Below are 18,367 nucleotides of genomic sequence, written 5' to 3'. Positions count from 1 at the left end.
ATTTATATCAAAGTTTGGGGAAAGAAGACTAAGTATTGTTGCTAAGAATGAAGTTGGTTTAGAGTAGATGGCAGCACTGGTGAGCAGGTTAGGATGTTGACTAGAGCAAAGCTAGGACACATGCTGCGGTTGTTCTCTGGAGTATGTCTGTCCCCTCTGAGACATACATACTCTCCCACATCGACACGGATCAGTGCGACACTTGGCTCTGCTTCCCCATCAGCATGCAGCTAACGTCCTATTTCAGAACAAGTTGGTTTTTATCATTTTATCTTTATCTTATGCTTTCCTTCTGTCTCATTGGGACAGTGTCGACTTTTAAAGGAAAAAGGTGATTTTTCTAAACTTCTTGAAGATTATCAAAAATCTAGTGACTGCTAATCACTTGGCAATTTGTCTTAGTTTGGGGCTGTTGGGGAGGACGTGGATGTTTGCTATGATAAACTGTATATGGGACATGGAGGTGTCTAAATTGGTCAAGTGATAGTGAGATAATTTTGTAGCTACTGGTGATCATAGAGTTGTGGCATGAAGGACAAGTAATCCAGAGCTGCAGAGCTATTCACAGAAGCATTGCCACTGTCTTTTGTGTGACAAAAATATTGAGTGGGAGAAGTCAATTTGGGCTTTTAGTTCTGGAAGCACCAAATGAGGGCTTCAGAGCCCCTTTGAGGCCCACTGGTGTTTAATTATACTATTGTCTGTGACAATGATGACAGCAAGGGATCTTTTGTGCTCTGCCAGACTCACTGTGTGTGTGGTAGCATTCTCCCTGGAGTTTGGGACCAGTCTGAAGGGACTGAGTCAGCTAGTTTTCCCTGAGCCTTGAGGACTTGGAGTAGTGGGAGGTGATGTGGATGAGAGGTTGCCATCTCCACTCCCCTGGCACACTTATGCCAGCCACATATCCAAGCATTGTGACATCCCAAGTGTCTGTTTTTTCCAGTCTGTATGAAGGTGACAGCAAGGTGGTAGTTATGGACTGTGTGACATAAAACTATATGCAACTCATGAGTGCCAGTGAACCTACTTGTTTTAGAAAAATTGGTGGCCTTATAGAGGGAGGAGACAGCATTTTTAAATAGGAAGGTGAACAGGCCTTTGGGAACAGTAATTTCTTGGAGGCCGTAGCCGCACACTGACCACTTTTCTTCAGGAGCCTATGGTAATGGTGATGCTAGTTTCCGTCAGCCATCTCTGTCTTTCCTGTAAGACCTATTGGTAAATTGTTTTTACATGGTAATATCTTTTATATGGTAATATCTTTTACATGGTAATGTCTTGGACATTTGCTATGCTCTGTTTCCCCTGTGTTTATTTTTAGGCACTTTTTCATGTTGTCCTCTCCAGGGTCTTTATGTTTCAGCAGATGAGGCAGGTGCTGGCCATATCTTGAGAAAGCTGAATATCCCGAACCCCAAACTGCCTTAGAAATGTTTCCATTGTTGTATCTAAATGCCCACATTGTTTCCAAAGCCCAACTTGGGAAAGATAGTAGTTACAGTTGAGGGATTTTTTTTTTTTTGTATTTGAGGGATTTTCCTTGTTGAAACACTAAAGCATTGGCCTCCATCTTGTCTGTCTCCTTTTGCTCTGCTGCCTGTTCACTTCTCCTCACTGACAGCCTCTTCATTGACTCTACATTGTCTATCCAGGGGTGCAAAAACATCTCACATTTCTTTTGGGTAGTAGACAGAGCCCCCCTTTTTCAGAAGCAAGACTAGAAGGGGACTTGAGGATGTGAGTGAAGACATATCCATCCTTAATGAGCTGCTGGTAGAATCGTGAGGACCAAGGCAGAGGTAGTAGTGAGCTGTGCCTCCAGAAAATGTTTCCACAGATGCATAAGATTAATTTAGCAAGCCTTTTTTGGCTGTGCTCTGCAGTTAGCGTGAAAAAGACATTTAGGTTAAAAATGAAGCTAAGTTCCAGGTGTTTTTTTTTTTTTTTTTATGTTGTCACAACTGTAAAGTATCCATTTTTATAAAATGAAAGTGAATGGCAGCCTGTCTGCATAAATATAACTTTTCTAACTTTTAGATGTGGTGGAATTGAGAACTAGACTAACAGCACAGCACTTCGTGGAGACTGGCATGCAATGATTTACTTTCTGATTTTTTATTGAAAACCTTACCCAAAAACTTATGACTCTCATTCCTCCCTTAAATATGATTTCCATTCACAGGTTTGGGACTCACATTGGCTGTGCTCAGACTCTGATCCTCTGTGTATGATACAGGGCCAGTGACTTGCTGGGCTTTTGTTTTCTCATTAATGAAACTGTAGTACAAGAGTATTTATTTTATAGGATTGTTACGAGGGATGAATTATATAAAACATGTAGTGCACTTGGCACAATGCCTGGGACGTAGTGAGCTCTCAAGGCTAGTTTTGATTTTTCATGATTAATGCCATGCAGTATAATTGTGTCGTAATTATGTGGATTATAACACATAAACCACAGACCTCTTTTTCACTTTACTACTTTCTACACAACTTCCGTGTATCATGTTCTTATTTACTTTTCAGTGGCCTTATCTGTTTGATAATTAATAATGCCAAAATTAATTTAATTCTTTCTCAATTCTTGTGTGTATTTTCCCTGTTGTAAAACAAAAACCCAATGTCAGCATCTTTGGATACAGTTTTTTTTTTTTTTTAAAGACTTATTTATTTATTCATACAGAACTGGAGTACAGGCCAGTAATGCGGAGGGTGAGAGGATTCACCAGAGACAGAGTGGGGTGCAGAACAGGCAGATCAACGAAGTACACTGCTGAGGGGAGCAGCGGGCGGGTCAGGAGAGGTCTGCCACGCCATGTGGTCTCCTCCGGGGGCAGGCGGGAATCGAACTCATGCGGAAGTGGCTTAAGCTTCTTTGTACAGTGCTTTAACCTGCTGCGCCACCAGGGAGAGCCTCAGTTTTGTTTTTTGAATAAAACTTTTTTTAAATAAAATTCTTGAGTCAATGAGTTTTAAAAATGGCGTTTGTCACCATATTCCTTTCCAGAAGGACTGAGCAATTAATTGTATGTTCAAAAACAATGTAAGCTTTTTGTTAAGTGGTACATGAGGCTTATTTTTCCTGCTATTTCCTTGTTGATACTAGTTTTTCATTTTACTAACAGGTACTAAGTGTCACCTTATTACTTAACCTCATTGCATCTTTTCAGTTATTAGTTACTTGATTGTGGCTTATTTCATAGTGTTGGATTACTTGTTCCTTGGGGATTTAGAGGTTTTATTTTAGAGGTTCATGTATTCTAGGAACAAGTTTTGGTTCAAGTTGTGATAAAATATATCTATCATAATTTAACACAATAATGCATAATATAATACAATTTAAGCCATCCTTAAGTGTATAATACAATGGCATTAAGTTAATTTACAAAGTTGAGCGGCTACACTACTATCCATTTCCACAGCTCTCTCATCATCCCAGACTGAAACTACCATTTAAGCAATAACATTCTCTTCTCCATCCCCAGCCCTAACCCCTAGTAACCTCTAGTCTACTTTATAGCAGGAACCTCCTGTTATTAGTGAAATGTTTTGTGCTTTGTCTCTGATTTATTTCACTTTGCATAATGTTTTCAAGATTCTCCCATGTAACGTACATACAGAGTCAGCCTTTTCCCATGTATACACATTGTATTTATCTGTTTGTCTGTTGATAGACATGTGGGTATGTCCACCAAAAGGCTTTTGTGAATAATGCTGCTATGAACATGGGTGTGCAGCTACCTGTTTGAGTCCTTACTTCTAATTCTTTTGAGTATATACCTATGAGTGGAGGTATGATGGGTTATATGGTAATTCCTTGTTTAACTTTTTTTTTTTTTTTTTGCCAAATGAAATATTTTATTTCTTTTTTTTTTACATTTTTTTATTAAAAAGTTTATTTTTACATCATTTTGCACATTTTTTTTTCATCTCAATTGTAATCCCCACGGGTTTCCCATCACCAAATCACCCCTGTGCCACCAACATAGTCCCGTGCATTTCCCTCCCTTGTTTAACTTTTTAAGGGGCCCTCAAACTGTTTCTCCAGAGCAGCTGTACTGTTTTCTATTCCCACAAGCAGTGAACGAGGGCTTGAATTTTACCACGTCATTGGCAGCCTTTTTATTTTGCTGTGTTTCCCTCCCATCACCTTTTATCACTCTTTTATCCCTTCCCCTCTCCTTTCCTCTTAACCAAAGTATATTCATGTTTTTTTTAAAGTGTTTTGTTATCAAAACTTTTCTTTGCTGTGTAAATTATTCACTACTTGTTTTTATTGTTCTGATAACATTAATGCACATAATTCTCAAATTCTGCATTTCACCCTTTTTATGGCTGTATGATATTCTATGGTATGACTATACCATATCTTTTTGACACAATGTTTTTCTCTAGATGTTTCGGCTGCATCCATGTCCTACGTATTGTAAGTAATACAGATGTGAGCATTAACATTTGTTATTTTTTTATGATATTTGCCATCCTAGTGGGGATCTAGGTACATGTTTTATCTGTGATATTTATGATGATTATGTTTTCCCCTATTTTTGTAGAAAAGGAGTTAAAGAAAATAATGATGTCTGAGTATTAAAAACAAAGTGTGTAGTTTTACCTTTGCTTTGATAGTGAATAGATTTTCTTTTTTCAGATGGATTGTAAAACTCCATTCCAGTTTCCTTTTATTTTCAAGGGACTTATAATGGTGTGTGTTTATATGTATAAACACCTGTAAATATAATGAGAATCAGGGTCTAAGTGAATTTTTCCTTCTATCTTAGAATCCTGTTACCCTAGAAACATAAAATAATTTTTTCACTGTGGTTTTTAACTTAGTGTTTATCACTCGTTATAGTCTTATGTGAGAATTCATTTTTGGGATATTTCATCATTCCATTTATTGATTTACAGTTTTGAGCTAATCCCATTTGATTTTGATTATTGATGTGTTATGGTATATTTTTCTAATGTCTGGAAGCGCTAGTCCTGTCTTACAGCTTTTTGTGCATAATATTCTTTGATAGTTTGTGTTTTCAAAACATTTCAGAAATTTTTTAGCAGTGTGACAGAACTTAAATGAAAATTGTGTGAAGCTTACATCGGCCGGGAAGGGGTTTAATTTTCCCATCAGGTAATGTCTAGTGACTTTGTCCCTCTAGAAGCTTTTCTTCTTTTTTCTCATTTAATATAATCGCTTTCCTTTATATAAACCTCACCCACTTTATGCTATGCTAACTAGAGAGTATCTTTCTAATTTGGGAGGGTTCCTTGAAAAGCTGAGTGATCAGTTGGTTGCATTGGGAGTGCTTTTCTCGTGTTCACAGGTGAGAGATACTATTTTTCTGTGGATCCTGTTATAAACCGAGCTTCAGTTTCAAAAAGCTTCATTGTTGGTGATCACCTTCTACAAGGCCTAGTGTGGGGGCTGAAAGATGGGTGTGTGTTCCAGTCTGTTTCCCACCACACACACCTAAAGATCTTGGAACACACAGTGTGCTGGCAGCGTGTCTAGGATTAAGAAAAAGAATTTCCTATCCCTGACTTTTTTTTTTTGGCTAACTGTGAGTAGAGTATGTCTTAGTCCTGAATGAATATCTGATTCATAAAGTAAGAGTGTTTAACCAACACCACAGGAGTACCTTGTGAAATACCCACTGATGCAGAAATCAGCTACTTCAACTGCCATTTTCCCCATTTACCTTTCCAACTTCATAGCAGCTTTTCTCCCCACTCAGGAAAGCCAGCTAACCATCCTCAGACCCCCCTCCCCCCCACCTGATATCTGGAATTGAGTATTGGTTCTGTTTCACAGCACCTCTGAGTGCTACCTTTGTGAGACTTAGTTTTATCTTCAGTCAAATGGGAAGAATAATATCTTCTTTATGGGGCCATTGGGAGGATCAATGGGCTAATGAATGTGAGCTTGCTAAATGCAATGCAAGATCCTGGAGTGGATGTTGGAACGGTAAAAGGACATTAGTGGCAAATCTGGTGAAATCCAAATAAAGCCAGTGATTGCTTTTAAATTTTCACATTGCCCAGCTATTCTCCTTAGAGGTGCTATCAATTTCTACTCCTACCACCAATGTGTGAAAATGCCAGTTTTTCTTAAATGCTTCTCAGTGTATAATGAAATATTTTCACTCTTGCCAATCTGATAGGTTAAAATATGGTATTTTGTTGTAGTCTTAAATTGCATTTCTAGTCTCAAAGAGATTGAGCATCTTTATTATGTTTAGGGGAAATTTGTCTTTTACTGTGGAGCCATCTGTTCAAGTTTTTTGTCTTTTCCTGATGGATTTGTAGTGTTTCTTTTCATGTTAAAGAAATTGGCTATTAGTCTGTAATTTGAGTTACTAATTGTTTTTCCCAGTTTGCTAATTTTTTCTTTTCACTTTGCCTTTGGCTTTTTTTGTTTTGTTTTGTTGCCATTTAAATCAGGTTTGTTTTTTTTTCCCCTGTCTTGAGGTAACATTAGCTTAAAGTGCTATTTATGCTTTATTCCTAAATGTGTTTGTCCACACCATACCTACCACCAAAGCACCCATATTCCTTTACTCTAGATCATAGGAACCCCGTTCCCACTTTGTTTCTACTTTCAGCCACCATCCCTCTCTGGTAGCCACAATTCTACAGTTGTTATTTCCAGCATCTAGTTTGGCTCATTTTTGTCAGTTCCTTTGTATTTTTTCTCTCTATGCCACATGTAAGTGAAGTCATCCAGCATTTATCTTTCTTCTTCTGACTGATTTCACTTTACATGATCCCCTCCAGGGGAGGGGATCAGTGGGTGGGTCTGGAGAGGTCTGCTACGCCATGTGGGTCAGCTCCCTGGCTGGGGATCGAATTTGTGCTGCACTGGCTTTGTAGAACTTCATAATGTGGTTCTTCAACCCATTGTGCCACCAGGGAAAGCCCTCTTTAATTTTTTTTTTTTAAAGATTTATTTATTTGTGCATACAGAACGGGGTACAGGCCAGAGGCTCAGGGGCGGTGAAAGGCTTCACCAGACACAAAGTGGGGAACAGAACAGGCAGATCGACGAAGCATACTGCAGAGGGGAGCAGCGGGCGGGTCAGGAGAGGTCTGCCACGCCATGTGGTCACCTCCGGGGCAGGCGGGAATCGAACTCATGAGGAAGTGGCTTCAGATTTTCAGTGCTGTGCTTTAACCCACTGCGCCACCAGGGAGGGCCCACCCTCTTTAATATTTTAAGGCACATCCACATTGTATTCTATCGGAGCTAGTCCAGTCTACATTCCCACCAACAGTGAACAAGTGTTTCCTTTTCTTTATACCTTCAGCAATATTTGCTGTTTTGGGGTTTTTTGAAATGAGTCATTCTCACCAGTGTGAGATATTAGCTCATTGTGAGTTTATTTGCATTTCCTTGATGATAAGTAATGTTGAGTGTTTTTTCATTTGGATTCCTTTTATCCCTCTCTCTTACCTAATTGCTTTAACTAGAATTTTAATACTGTGTTGAACAGTTGTGAAAATAGATATCCTTGTTGTCTACTTGATCTTAGAGAAAAAGCTTTCAGTTTCTTATCATTGAATATGTTGTTAGCTGGGGGTTTGTCTTATATGGCCTTTTTTGAAATATGTTCCTTCCATACCCATCTTATTTAGTGTTTTTATCTTAAGTGGATGCTGAATCTTGTCAAGTACCTTTCCTGAACCTATTGATATGGTCTTTTTTTATCTTCCTGTTTATTGATGTGGTGAATTGTAGTGATTGAGAGCATTCACTCTTCCTCAATTTTTTTGGAGTAGTTTGAGGGTAGGTATTAGTTCTTCTTTGAAGGTTTGATAGGACTCATTAGCAAAACTATCTGATCCTGGGCTATTTTGGATTACAATTTCAGTTTCTTCACTTGTAATTGCTGTGTTCATGTTTTCTATTTCTTCTAGACTGAGTGGTACGCTTCTAAAAATTTATCCATTTCTTCCAGGTTTTCCCAATTTGTTCATAAAGATATTTATAGCAGTCTCTTATGATCATCTGTATTTTTGAGGTTCTGTTTTAACTTCTCTTTTGTATTTGATTCTATTTATTATTGTTCCCTCTTTTCTTAGTGAGTCTAGCACAAGGTTTGTAGAAAAGCTTTTAAAATCTTTTATGATGTCTAGTTTTTGTGTGAAAAACTCTCTTCTACTTTGACATTATAAAAATACTCTCCTTTGTATTCTTCTTTACTTCCTCTTTAATTTCTGACCCATCTGGAATTAATTTTGGTACAAGAAGTGAGGTAGGGCTATAACTCAGTTTATCACCTTTCCCCAGCCAGTACGCTCTGTTGTTACAGCACTGTTTAATAAACTTTCTTTTCTACAGTTATTTAAAATGTCACCTTTGTGATATACTAAATTCCTATACTTACTTAATTCTGTTTCTGAATTTCCTTGCTTTTTAGATCTGCTATTGATTTATCAGTACCATACTGTTTTTATTGTTGTAGCTTTATAATATGTTTTCATATTTTAGAAAAGTAACCCCCAATTAGATATACATACAATACTAGGCTTGAGAATTTTCATGGCTATTCTTAAGTATTTAGTGTTTCTTGTAAATTATTTCATTCTCAGAAAAGTCACAATGGATTTTTTAAAGGATTTATTTATTTATGCATATGGAACTGGGGTATAGGCCAGAGGTTCAGGGGCGGTGAGAAGAGACACCAGAGACAGAGTAGGGAGTAGAGCAGGCAGACTGAAAAAGTATACTGCTGAAGGGGCAGCAGGCTAGACAGGAGAGGTCTGTTGTACCATGTGGGTCACTTCCATGTCTGGGGATTGAACTCATGCTGAAATGGCTGTGGCTAGCTTTAGTTTAACCCATTGCACTACCAGGGAGGGCCCACAGTGGACTTTTTATTGAGATTGAGTAAAATTTATAGATTTGCATAAATAGAATTGCCATCTGTTGTGTTCAAAGAAATGCATATGACACCATAAACACGACCTTGCTCCCTTTAACACAGACACACTTCCCTGTTATCTTCATCATTACTGAAATTCATTGCAATTTATTATATACAATACTATGGAAGCATAGTATGTTAAAAAATGAAATAAAGTTGTAGAAAAGAGGTAATAGTTCACATACTTATTTCAGACCCACCTCCCAATTTTCTTTGACTGCTGTAAACCCCCACAGTTAAATTTTATCAAACTTAGCTGTCACCAGATGCATGCATGATAACATTGTAGCTACTGTGCTGTTTCATTAAGGGAAAAATTTAGCGAATGTCAACATAAGTCATAGTTGATCTTTAAGCTGATTTCTGTATTTTCAGTGAATGATGATCCCACTGCAGTCACTGATGCCGAAGAACCCTCAGTTGTTGGTGTGACGTCCCCGCCTGCCGCAGCAACAAGTGTGACCCCAAACCCCACCATATCCTCTCTCCCTGCTCTGACCACGCCAGCTGAAGGAGAAGTGCCCAGCACTTCAGGCACCCAGCAACCCCCTGCAACTGTGCAGGCTCCTGATGCTCTGCCTTCTGGGTGAGTAGCCTCTGTCCTAAAACAGTACTCTCTCTTCGCACGCCCCCCACGAAGACTGAGGCTCCTTCACCAGGGCAGAAATAACGTGGTTATTTATTATCTGGTGGCTGGTAGTTTCTGGGAGGCTGCCATGCACAGGAGTGAGGGAGGTATGGAAGAATTGCTTGTTCTACATAAATCTTAAAAGAATCTAAATCATCTGTGAGCTGAATCAATGCTACCTTATACTGTGACTGGAAATGAACAGCTCGATTCAAAGAGCATGGCTTTTATGGAACAAGGAGCTCATTTTGCCTTTTGAAACTGTTGGAGGGTGTTCACCTAGATCCTGCCTAGAAAATAGCTTTTCTCTCTTGAATTTTATGTTAGTGGTCTCTGGAGGACTCTAGGCTCTGAGTCTTATTGTACGTGGCTGAGGCAATGTTAACATGGGCTACTAGTTTTCTCGACACCTTCTAATTCAGAATTAAATCTGATGGCGTAAACCTTGGGTGATAACCCAGTCAGCCAAGAGGAGGTTCAGCTTCATTGTCTAGTGAGTGGAGATTAGGAACATGGACCTGGGAATCAAGTTGATCTAGTTTTGATTCCCAACACTACTCCCAGGTGACATTGGCTCAGTGACTTATGATCTCGGTAAGGTATACATAAAAATCATTCATATTTCCCCAGAAAATAAGATGTTGTATTAAATGCTATTTTTGGCAGATGTTAATCCTGGTGAATATTTTTGAAGTGGTTGTGGAATAGACAGAAAGAAAGGGAAGGTTCTGAACTGGAAAATGAATTCTTATCTTGGCAACTACCAGGCATAATCAGGGCTGATCCCACCGTGGTCTTGCTGTCCATCCTGTTGATCACGTTGGTATTGAGGAAACCAATGTCCATGTTGCCATAGTCCTTGGGGTCTGGAAATGATGTTAGTGCTGTTGCTGGTGCTGGTGTGGATGCGTGAGTCCTCTGAGCTCTCCTAACTGACACAGAGAAAAGGAAGACTGTTTGATGCATAATATACTGTACTGTTCTTAAACCATGTTTAAAAACCCACTTGCTAAAACAAAAACCCAAAAACTGAAGTCACATGAATTTTTGTCACACACATCTTGTGTCCTTGTATATGGCACTCTACCTGACTCATATTTCTCAATAAAGTCTGAGGAACAGATGAAAAGCATTGTGAATAGTCCTCTACACCTCAAACCTGGAGAGAACAGGGAGGATTGAAAGGAGTCTCTGAGAAGTTTTTGACTTCGTGAAAAGATTAATAACAGTCGCTTTTGTTCAACTCCTCCCTACAGAGATTGCTTTTCTCTTTTATATGTGGTAAAGGAATACTCGAAAGATCTTTGTGTGGTTTATAATTTCAAATCTGTATGCTGTAATTTGGGGGGAACAGAGCAGAATGGTTTTGGCAGAAAGGAGGGAAAATGGCTGCTGTGTCCCCCGTGAGCTGTTTGTTTTCTTTCCACTGAGCAAATGCCTGGAAGGCCGGCTTCACTCCCGTGTCAGTCACAGGCAATTAGGGCTAATGGCTCAACATGTCTTTATGTAGGGTGTGTGTGAGGGTTACTGTTCCCTGGGATTGGGCTCTTCCTGTTTCCAGGCAGCTGGAAAACTCCAGGCCTTGAAAACCCTCTTTATTCTAAGTCTGGCTGAAGGAGCAGCCCAGGGAACCCAGTTGCTACCCCTACTGCACAGAGGCTGCAACACTTTCCCCAGGTAGAGTTTGAACAGCAATTTCTTAAAGCATTTAGAACATGACAAGACTGGTGTGCGGGTCAGGGGAGGCCACTGCTGCACATTTGAACATGGATGCCGATCCCCAAAATGGTGGCTGGGTCCCAGTTTTCCAGTCCAAACCAGCCTCCAGGTTACCCTCCCTAAAACAGTGGGGCACACTTGTGACTTGCTGGCTCCTGAGGGCTTGCAGAGTATCAGCTCCTAAATGGCAGCTCTGCTGCTGGATGTGGAACAGTGAGGACGGTAGGCCCTCAGGCCACCACTCTGACGGCAAGCCAGAAAGTGCACACTTTCTGCAGTGACCCTTCCAGTTCAGAGACTTCCTAATGCATCCCAGCTTGTTTACAAGTTCACCAGATACAGACTAGATGAACTATTCCTCTACTCCTGTGTCTTAGCTTTAACTTTAGTATCCTGGGGACTTCTTTGATCCTTTATTTAAAAAAAAAAAATCCTGAGCGTGACTGTTTGCCACTTAGAATGCTGCAGTGACTTCCTGTTTTTGTTTTGTTTTGTTTTGTTTTGTTTTAAGATTTATTTGTTTATGCATAACAGAACTGGGGTACAGGCCAGAGGTGCAGGGGCTGTGAGGATTCACCAGAGACAGAGTGGGGAGCAGAACAGGCTGACTGAAGTACACTGCTGAGGGGAGCAGCAGGCGGGTCAGGAGTGGTCTGCCGCGCCATATGGAGCACCTCCAGAGCGGGTGGGGATCGAACTCATGCTGAAGTGGCTTTAGCTTCTTAGTGTTGTGCCTTAACCTGCTGCGCTACCAGAGAGGGCCAACTTCCTGTTGTTTTGAAGGATAAATTCTCGAATCCTGAGCAAGGTCTAAAAAGCTCCACATGATGTGGCCCTTTCTACTGCTCAAGCCTCAAGATTCTGTTTCTCCCCCTAATAACTAATACCGTTTTGACAGTGGCACTAGCCTTTCTCAGGACTTAGGCTCCTCTACCATGCCTGCCCGCACCTCTGAAGCCTGCCTCAGAGGCATTTTGTTCATTAATTCCTCCCTGTCCCTAAAGTTCAACTTCATCAGCAAGTCCTCCATCCCTGAAAGATAGTTGCTACTGTATTGTGACTGTCATCACACATATTATTGTGTTTTGCATCTCTCTGCTCCACTAGGCTGTGAACACTAAGATGGCAGGGAGCATGGCACAGAGCAACTCCCAAAGCATATTGTTACAAATACATTAGCATATCAAAGTGCCATCTTTTTCTCCTTCCTCTTTTCTGCTGCTTTGGGGTTTCAAATAAAGGGTAACTACAGTGGAACTATGGCATTTCCTTCCCAAGAGCAAGAGCCTAAGCCTCCATGCCCTAAGTTGCTTGACTTTGGGTTCACATAATTGGGAGCGTGATTCTCTGTTCCTTAGGGGTTGTCATGCATGGAGAGACCTGTGGTGCAGTCTGCTCTGAGGAGGGATTTCTGAGTCACCCTGGGTTGCCTTTTCAAGACCTCCAGCTGACTTGGTCTCTTTGCAGCTTCAGCTTCTCCATGGAGTCTTCTCTATGGAGCAATGAAGCAAGGTTTGCTTGGGGCTCCCAAGGGCCTGTTTTTCAGGTTGCTGCATTGCTTTTCTGAAATGTATAGCCACAGGGACTCTGGTTATAGGGGAACACACACATCTGTATACTTTAAGGACTGAAGGTTCCTCAAAACTGGGTTGTATAAATCCAAACAGGGCCCACCTCACCCCTCATCCTCTCTTAAACTCTCCTGCTTTCTGTACCCTTTGATTTAATTAGCACAAAAGAAGCCAACTGGGAGGTTGTGGCATTTTTAGGTTGCAAATATCCATTAAAGGTGAGGGTCCTGGGAAGGCTCAGGAGGCCTGGTGAGATAGTGATCCAGGCTGGGGTTGGGGGGGCACTTTGATTGGCGCTCCCCACATCTGGTTTTTATCAACCTTGGGCCACTTCGGGGACCAATTGCTCATTAACAGACTGTGTGTACATGGCTTAGATAAACTGCAAGGCCAGCCCAGGCTCTGCAGTGCTCTCCAGCCCTCGCACACAGAGGCACATTATTTTGCTCTGGCAGCTCGTGCTCTGCTGTGGTTTCTTACATAAGGGAGACCCTTGTGCCGAGCCTGCCGACTGGCCTCAGCACTGCCATTTCACACCATCCCTCTTCTCCCGCAGTCATTGGCGGCCCTGTCCCAGTCCTGCCTCACACTAGAACTAGTGGAGGAGGGGTGTCTTCTAGACTTCTTGGAGTTTCCATCTCCTCTACCCCTACTCCCAGGCATGGGGATCCAGAGTCCCATTTTCCAGGTGGTCCTTTAGATACTTTCAAGGATGACATCCTGGTAAGAAGAGCTCTTTGATGTCTTGTTTGCAGAGACTTTCATAGACATTGGAATTTGGAGCTTCTCTGCTAAGCTGTAAACCAGCCGCAGCCATCAAATCTCATTCCAAACTCAATTTTGGCGTTAGCCAAAGATCTTTACCCAGAGCATTTTAAAATTGAGCTTCTCAAACTTGCCATGAAGAGCCAATGCTTTTTCTCTGTTTTAATTTCCTTTTAAATGTTTCAAGCTGTTATGTATCCTTACTTTGTTTCTCTGTTCAATAATGAGTCTACTAAACATGTTTGGATGTTGTGGCAATGTCACATTGGCCCAAAAGTTTCTTGGGACCCTTCTGTTCTTCATTGGTCTCTGGTGAGTAATAAACAGTTTGGGCTGTGGGACAATACTTTGAGTAGTACTGGATTAAAGAGTTATACTGGGAGAATTGTACCTTTTTTTTCGCCCCCATAGAATATGCTTTAGTTCTTGACTCTGCACGGATTGTTATGGGCTTGCTTAAATGTCAAGCAGTTTCCAACTCTCTCTTCCTCATTTCATTCTCAGATTGAAAGCTTTATTTCCAAAGACTCTACTGTTGTCAGAGGTTCCCGGTATATATGTATTCATGTGTCGTTCTGAAATCTCATTTTTAGGACACCTTCTGGAGAGCTCCTCAAGAACAGGGATCACCGTGTCCATCTTTGTATCCCCAGCACCTAGCATAGGACTTGACTTCTAAGGAGATAGTGTGAGATGTGTATGTTGTATGGCTAGTTAAGAGGTTTTTATTTTCAGTAGCCCTTAAAATATTTTAGAATTTTTTTAATAAGAAAAAAAGTACAAGGTAGGAAAAGGAGAACAGCAGATACATACCTGATTTAACCATTGATGTTTTTCAAAGGAAATGAAATGGTGGAAAGAAAAGCCAATTAGACTTAATTCAGTAGTCTTGCTAGGTACAACTTACATGTATCTGATACTTACCTAAAATCCTTACCCATCCTGTGTTTAAAGGGCATGGGGTTCTGATTATGGATAGTTTTTAAAAGGGCTTATATACTAAGATTTAAAGGAAAGCACAATCTTTCAAGAAAGGTTTTGGGGGCATGAATGAGTTTTAAGACATTTCCTATCCAGTTTGCAAAGGTCCTGCTGACTTTTGGAAATGTGATTCACTGAAGAAAGACTCATAAGACAGCCTGAAAACCTTCCTACAGAGGAAGTAAATCTAAAGTTTCACCCAGGAAGCGGTCAGGGCTCTGGGAATAAGATTTGGGTCAGAGTCATTTTTCATAGAAGCATTAAAACAAGAGACTAGGAATTCTAGGTAACTTTTGCATTTGGGGAATTAAACTCTGTATAAACACTGGACTACTTTCAGTGTATTTTTCTGAAAGTCTTGCTTTTTTCCTAACTAAACCTGTATCTTGTCTTTGGGGTGCGTAAGGTTTTTGATGTGACTTGTTTGCTAATGGAGAAGAGGGCATTTTGAATGACAATAAGCTTTCCTAATGCTCAGTGCCTACATTAATGAAAGGGAACAATTAACAAGTTAATAATGTACTTTGAAGATAGGACTTTTGAGCACATTTGTAAGGACTATTTAATTGTCTCTGATACTAACCTAAAATCCTCATCCAGCCTTACTGCTTTCCTACTTAATCCTACTTTTGCTGATACTGTAATTCTGTCCAAACATTGGGGAGTCTGACCAAGAAGTATGTTAATCAGAATGGTTGAAAACATACTGTAGTGGCGGGTCATTGAAAATTAATTTCCTCATGACCTTTTAGGAAACCTCCCACAAAGAAAATGTGCCTTAGGTAATGAGACAATTTCCTCTCAGATAACATAGGAATGAAATGGTTTGATGTCACCGGAGTAAAGTGATTGAGATTTTTCGTCTTTACCCTGTGATGGTGGGGGAATTGGGGCATGGATGTGTAAGATACACAACTACATTAAGACCTGTTAAAATCCATAGAAGCAAAGGTAATTTAGGTTTCAAAGAAAAAGTAGCTAAGACTAATTGAAATTGGAGACTACTTTGCGAGTATTTTCAAACACAAAGACCCTGTATGGTACACGGTCCAATTGAATGCTACTCCTTGAAGGCCAAGGAGCAATGTGTTGGGAAGGGCCCTGAATCAAGCCTGATGCTTTGAACACTGTTTCTGAGCACTTCAAAGAGAGCTATTCAGTGGGAGAGGATATGACCCACGTGACCGGGATGGAGTATTGAGACCCATGGGTAGTTTGATTGAAAAGCCTTTTCATCTCAGTGTGAAGAAGATGCTTATAAGAGACAGAAACCTAACCCCTGACAGGGATGTGCTGATGAAAGGTCGATGCCAGTATTACTTTCTTGGCATGGGGAGACCAAACCAAGACAGTCAGAAAGCTTAATCTGTGGGTTACTGAGGAGAAATGAGGATCAGGAGGCTCGTTTGACAACAGAATTGACCGACTGTGGGGCATGAATGAAGGGAAGAGATTTGTATGAATTCTGAGGAGCCGTGCCGGTAAGGGAGGAGTTGAGAGTTCTCTAAGAAAAGCAGCTAGGCCAGGTCATGGATCAGGGAGGACCCACTTGGACATTTCATCCGAGCAGGAGTCCAATTATGAAAGGAAAAAATGTAGATATCAAAAAAAGGTAATAGAAGAAAGGTCTTGATCCTCTGATAACTGTTTTTCTAGCTAAGCCAATTGAGAGGGTTCGTAGAAGGACATTGAGATTGGTCAGACAATACAAGTCCCTGAAAAAGAGACTTTCATTTCTAGGATCGGCTGGGATCAAAGATGGGATGGATAGACCTTGTCTAGGCTTGGAAAGAGCTTGTACATTGTAACTGTGGAATGTATGTGAAGTGAACTTCACATCAATTTGCTTTCTAGCAGTGGGTGGGAATACCACTGTGTCAATTAAAGGCATATTGCATAGAATCTTAAGTATTAGCCCATCTTCACATTAAAATAAAAGCCTAAGTGTGACAAAACCTAAGTGTTCTCTTTGCCTCAAATGAAATATAAAAAAGAAGTCAAAAGTTGAGATTATCAGATGTAAGTTTTAACAAAAGCACTTTTGGAATAAACTTTTGGAAAAACATTTAGAGTTTTTTGTCTTGAATTGTTACAGCAAATAGTTTGCCTTTGTGAAAGAGATGGTCTCACTCATTTTATGGACCATTCTCTAAATAGTTACTGCAAAATGAGCAAAGTAACGTTGTTGGTGCTTTTGTGCCCCAAAATTGTTAAAGAAGGACTTCTTCAGGGAATGCTGACTTTTCAACTATTACTAGTCAATGGTTGGGAGCTAGTGTTATTACCAAGTGATTGCTGTTCTTGCCCCTAGGAGATCCCATATTTTAGTTCTTACTTGTATTTGAGTCTCTTTCTGAAAACATTGTTCATTTCCAAATTCAGGTGATAAAAGAGGGTCTAGAATTTGCTACTCTACCACTACTGAGAGGTGCTTGGTGAGCTGTGTAAGGCCCCAAGCATGGTAGTCTGCCCTTCTTTTTTTTTAAGATTTATTTTATTTGTGCATACAGAACTGGGGTACAGTCCAGAGGTGCAGGAGCAGTGAGAAGCTTCACTGAGACAGAGAGTGGAGCAGAACAGGCCGACAGACGAAGTACACTGCTGAGGGGAGCAGTGGGCAGGTCAGGAGAGGTCTGCCATGCTATGTGGGTCACTTCTGGGGCAGACAGGGATTGAACTCATGTTGAAGTGGCTTTAGCTTCTTAGTGCTGTGTTTTAACCCGCTGCACCACCAGGAAGGGTCCGGTCTGCCCTTTTTACCAAAGGGTCTCAACTAGATCTCCACAAGCTGATGGAACACCAGCTTGTGTTGGCACATTTGTTACTGTTCGGTCTTTCCTTCTGAGGGGCATCCAGAGGGACCTTTTACTTTATCTGGGACACACTGTCATCTGACCACTATTGTCAGAAGATTCTTCTTTCTTCATAAAAAACTACATCAAGTGTAAGAATCTTCCTTTTTGTAGCAGGAGGAATGAGGATAATACCTGGGTCAAATCACCAGAGTCCACATGATGTAGCAGAATTCTCCAGGGGATGTCTGGGAAAGAGAATGTTCTTGAGCACATTTTAATGGTGTTTGTAACTCTCTGGTCCTCAAACCATCCCCTTTGGGGAATGGGGATGGGGAACCATTGGTCCTCACTCATCCCTGTGGGGCAAAACATGCAGCCTCTTCTGGCAGTCCGTGTCTGAGCAGAAGGTTGTGATTGAAATGGAAGCAAGAAATCAACACTGGGATCCATGAGAATTCCTGCCCAGTGATGATGATCCAGAGGTTCCCTCCCTGACTCCAAGTGCCAGGGAAAGCTTGAAGTGGGGGTTGGGAAGGCACCTGGCACCTCATCTGCTGTGTAGTAGGTTCCCTGTAAATTACAGTTTACCTCTTTCAGTATGGTGTCATAACACTCCTGAGCTTGGGAGTCAGAGCTGAGTTTGAGTGCCACAGAAGAGTTGCTTAGCCCCTCGGAGCCTCTACTCCATGGTGATGGTGTTTCCCACCTTAACGGATGGAGGCAAGTCTGCGTGATACAACCATGAACCTATAGCTCACTGTAGATGCTCAGTGGTGAGGCTGCCTCTCCTTTCCTTCCTGGCCTTAAAACCCTGTGTCTGTCTGTATCTGACTAGCTTCTAAAGGGTTGATCAGTGCAGGTCAGACTCTCTGTTTAAATGAGAAATTGTATTAAATAAAGTTAATATCTGTCAGAATAAACACATCAGACTTAATATTAGAAGCTAGGACATTTATTTCCATAAACAGTAAGCTCTGCTGTAAC

General features: G+C 40.9%; 1 protein-coding gene across 2 annotated transcripts in view; it reads left to right on the top strand.

The window, feature by feature from the left end:
- The window catches only part of WWP2 (WW domain containing E3 ubiquitin protein ligase 2), a 115,221-nt gene that overhangs the window by 67,636 nt on the left and 29,218 nt on the right, over positions 1–18,367 (top strand). For both annotated transcript variants that reach the window (XM_004690420.2, XM_012730680.1), the window contains one exon: positions 9,300–9,510. In XM_004690420.2, coding sequence (XP_004690477.1) covers positions 9,300–9,510 — 211 coding nt within the window. The remainder of the gene's footprint in view (positions 1–9,299; positions 9,511–18,367) is intronic.

The sequence above is a fragment of the Condylura cristata genome, unplaced genomic scaffold, assembly GCF_000260355.1.
Source record: "Condylura cristata isolate star-nosed mole 26May11 unplaced genomic scaffold, ConCri1.0 scaffold00028, whole genome shotgun sequence".
NCBI classification, from domain to species: domain Eukaryota; kingdom Metazoa; phylum Chordata; class Mammalia; order Eulipotyphla; family Talpidae; genus Condylura; species Condylura cristata.
The sequence above is the reverse complement of the archived record's forward strand: the minus strand, read 5'-3'. Positions and strand labels throughout refer to the sequence as shown.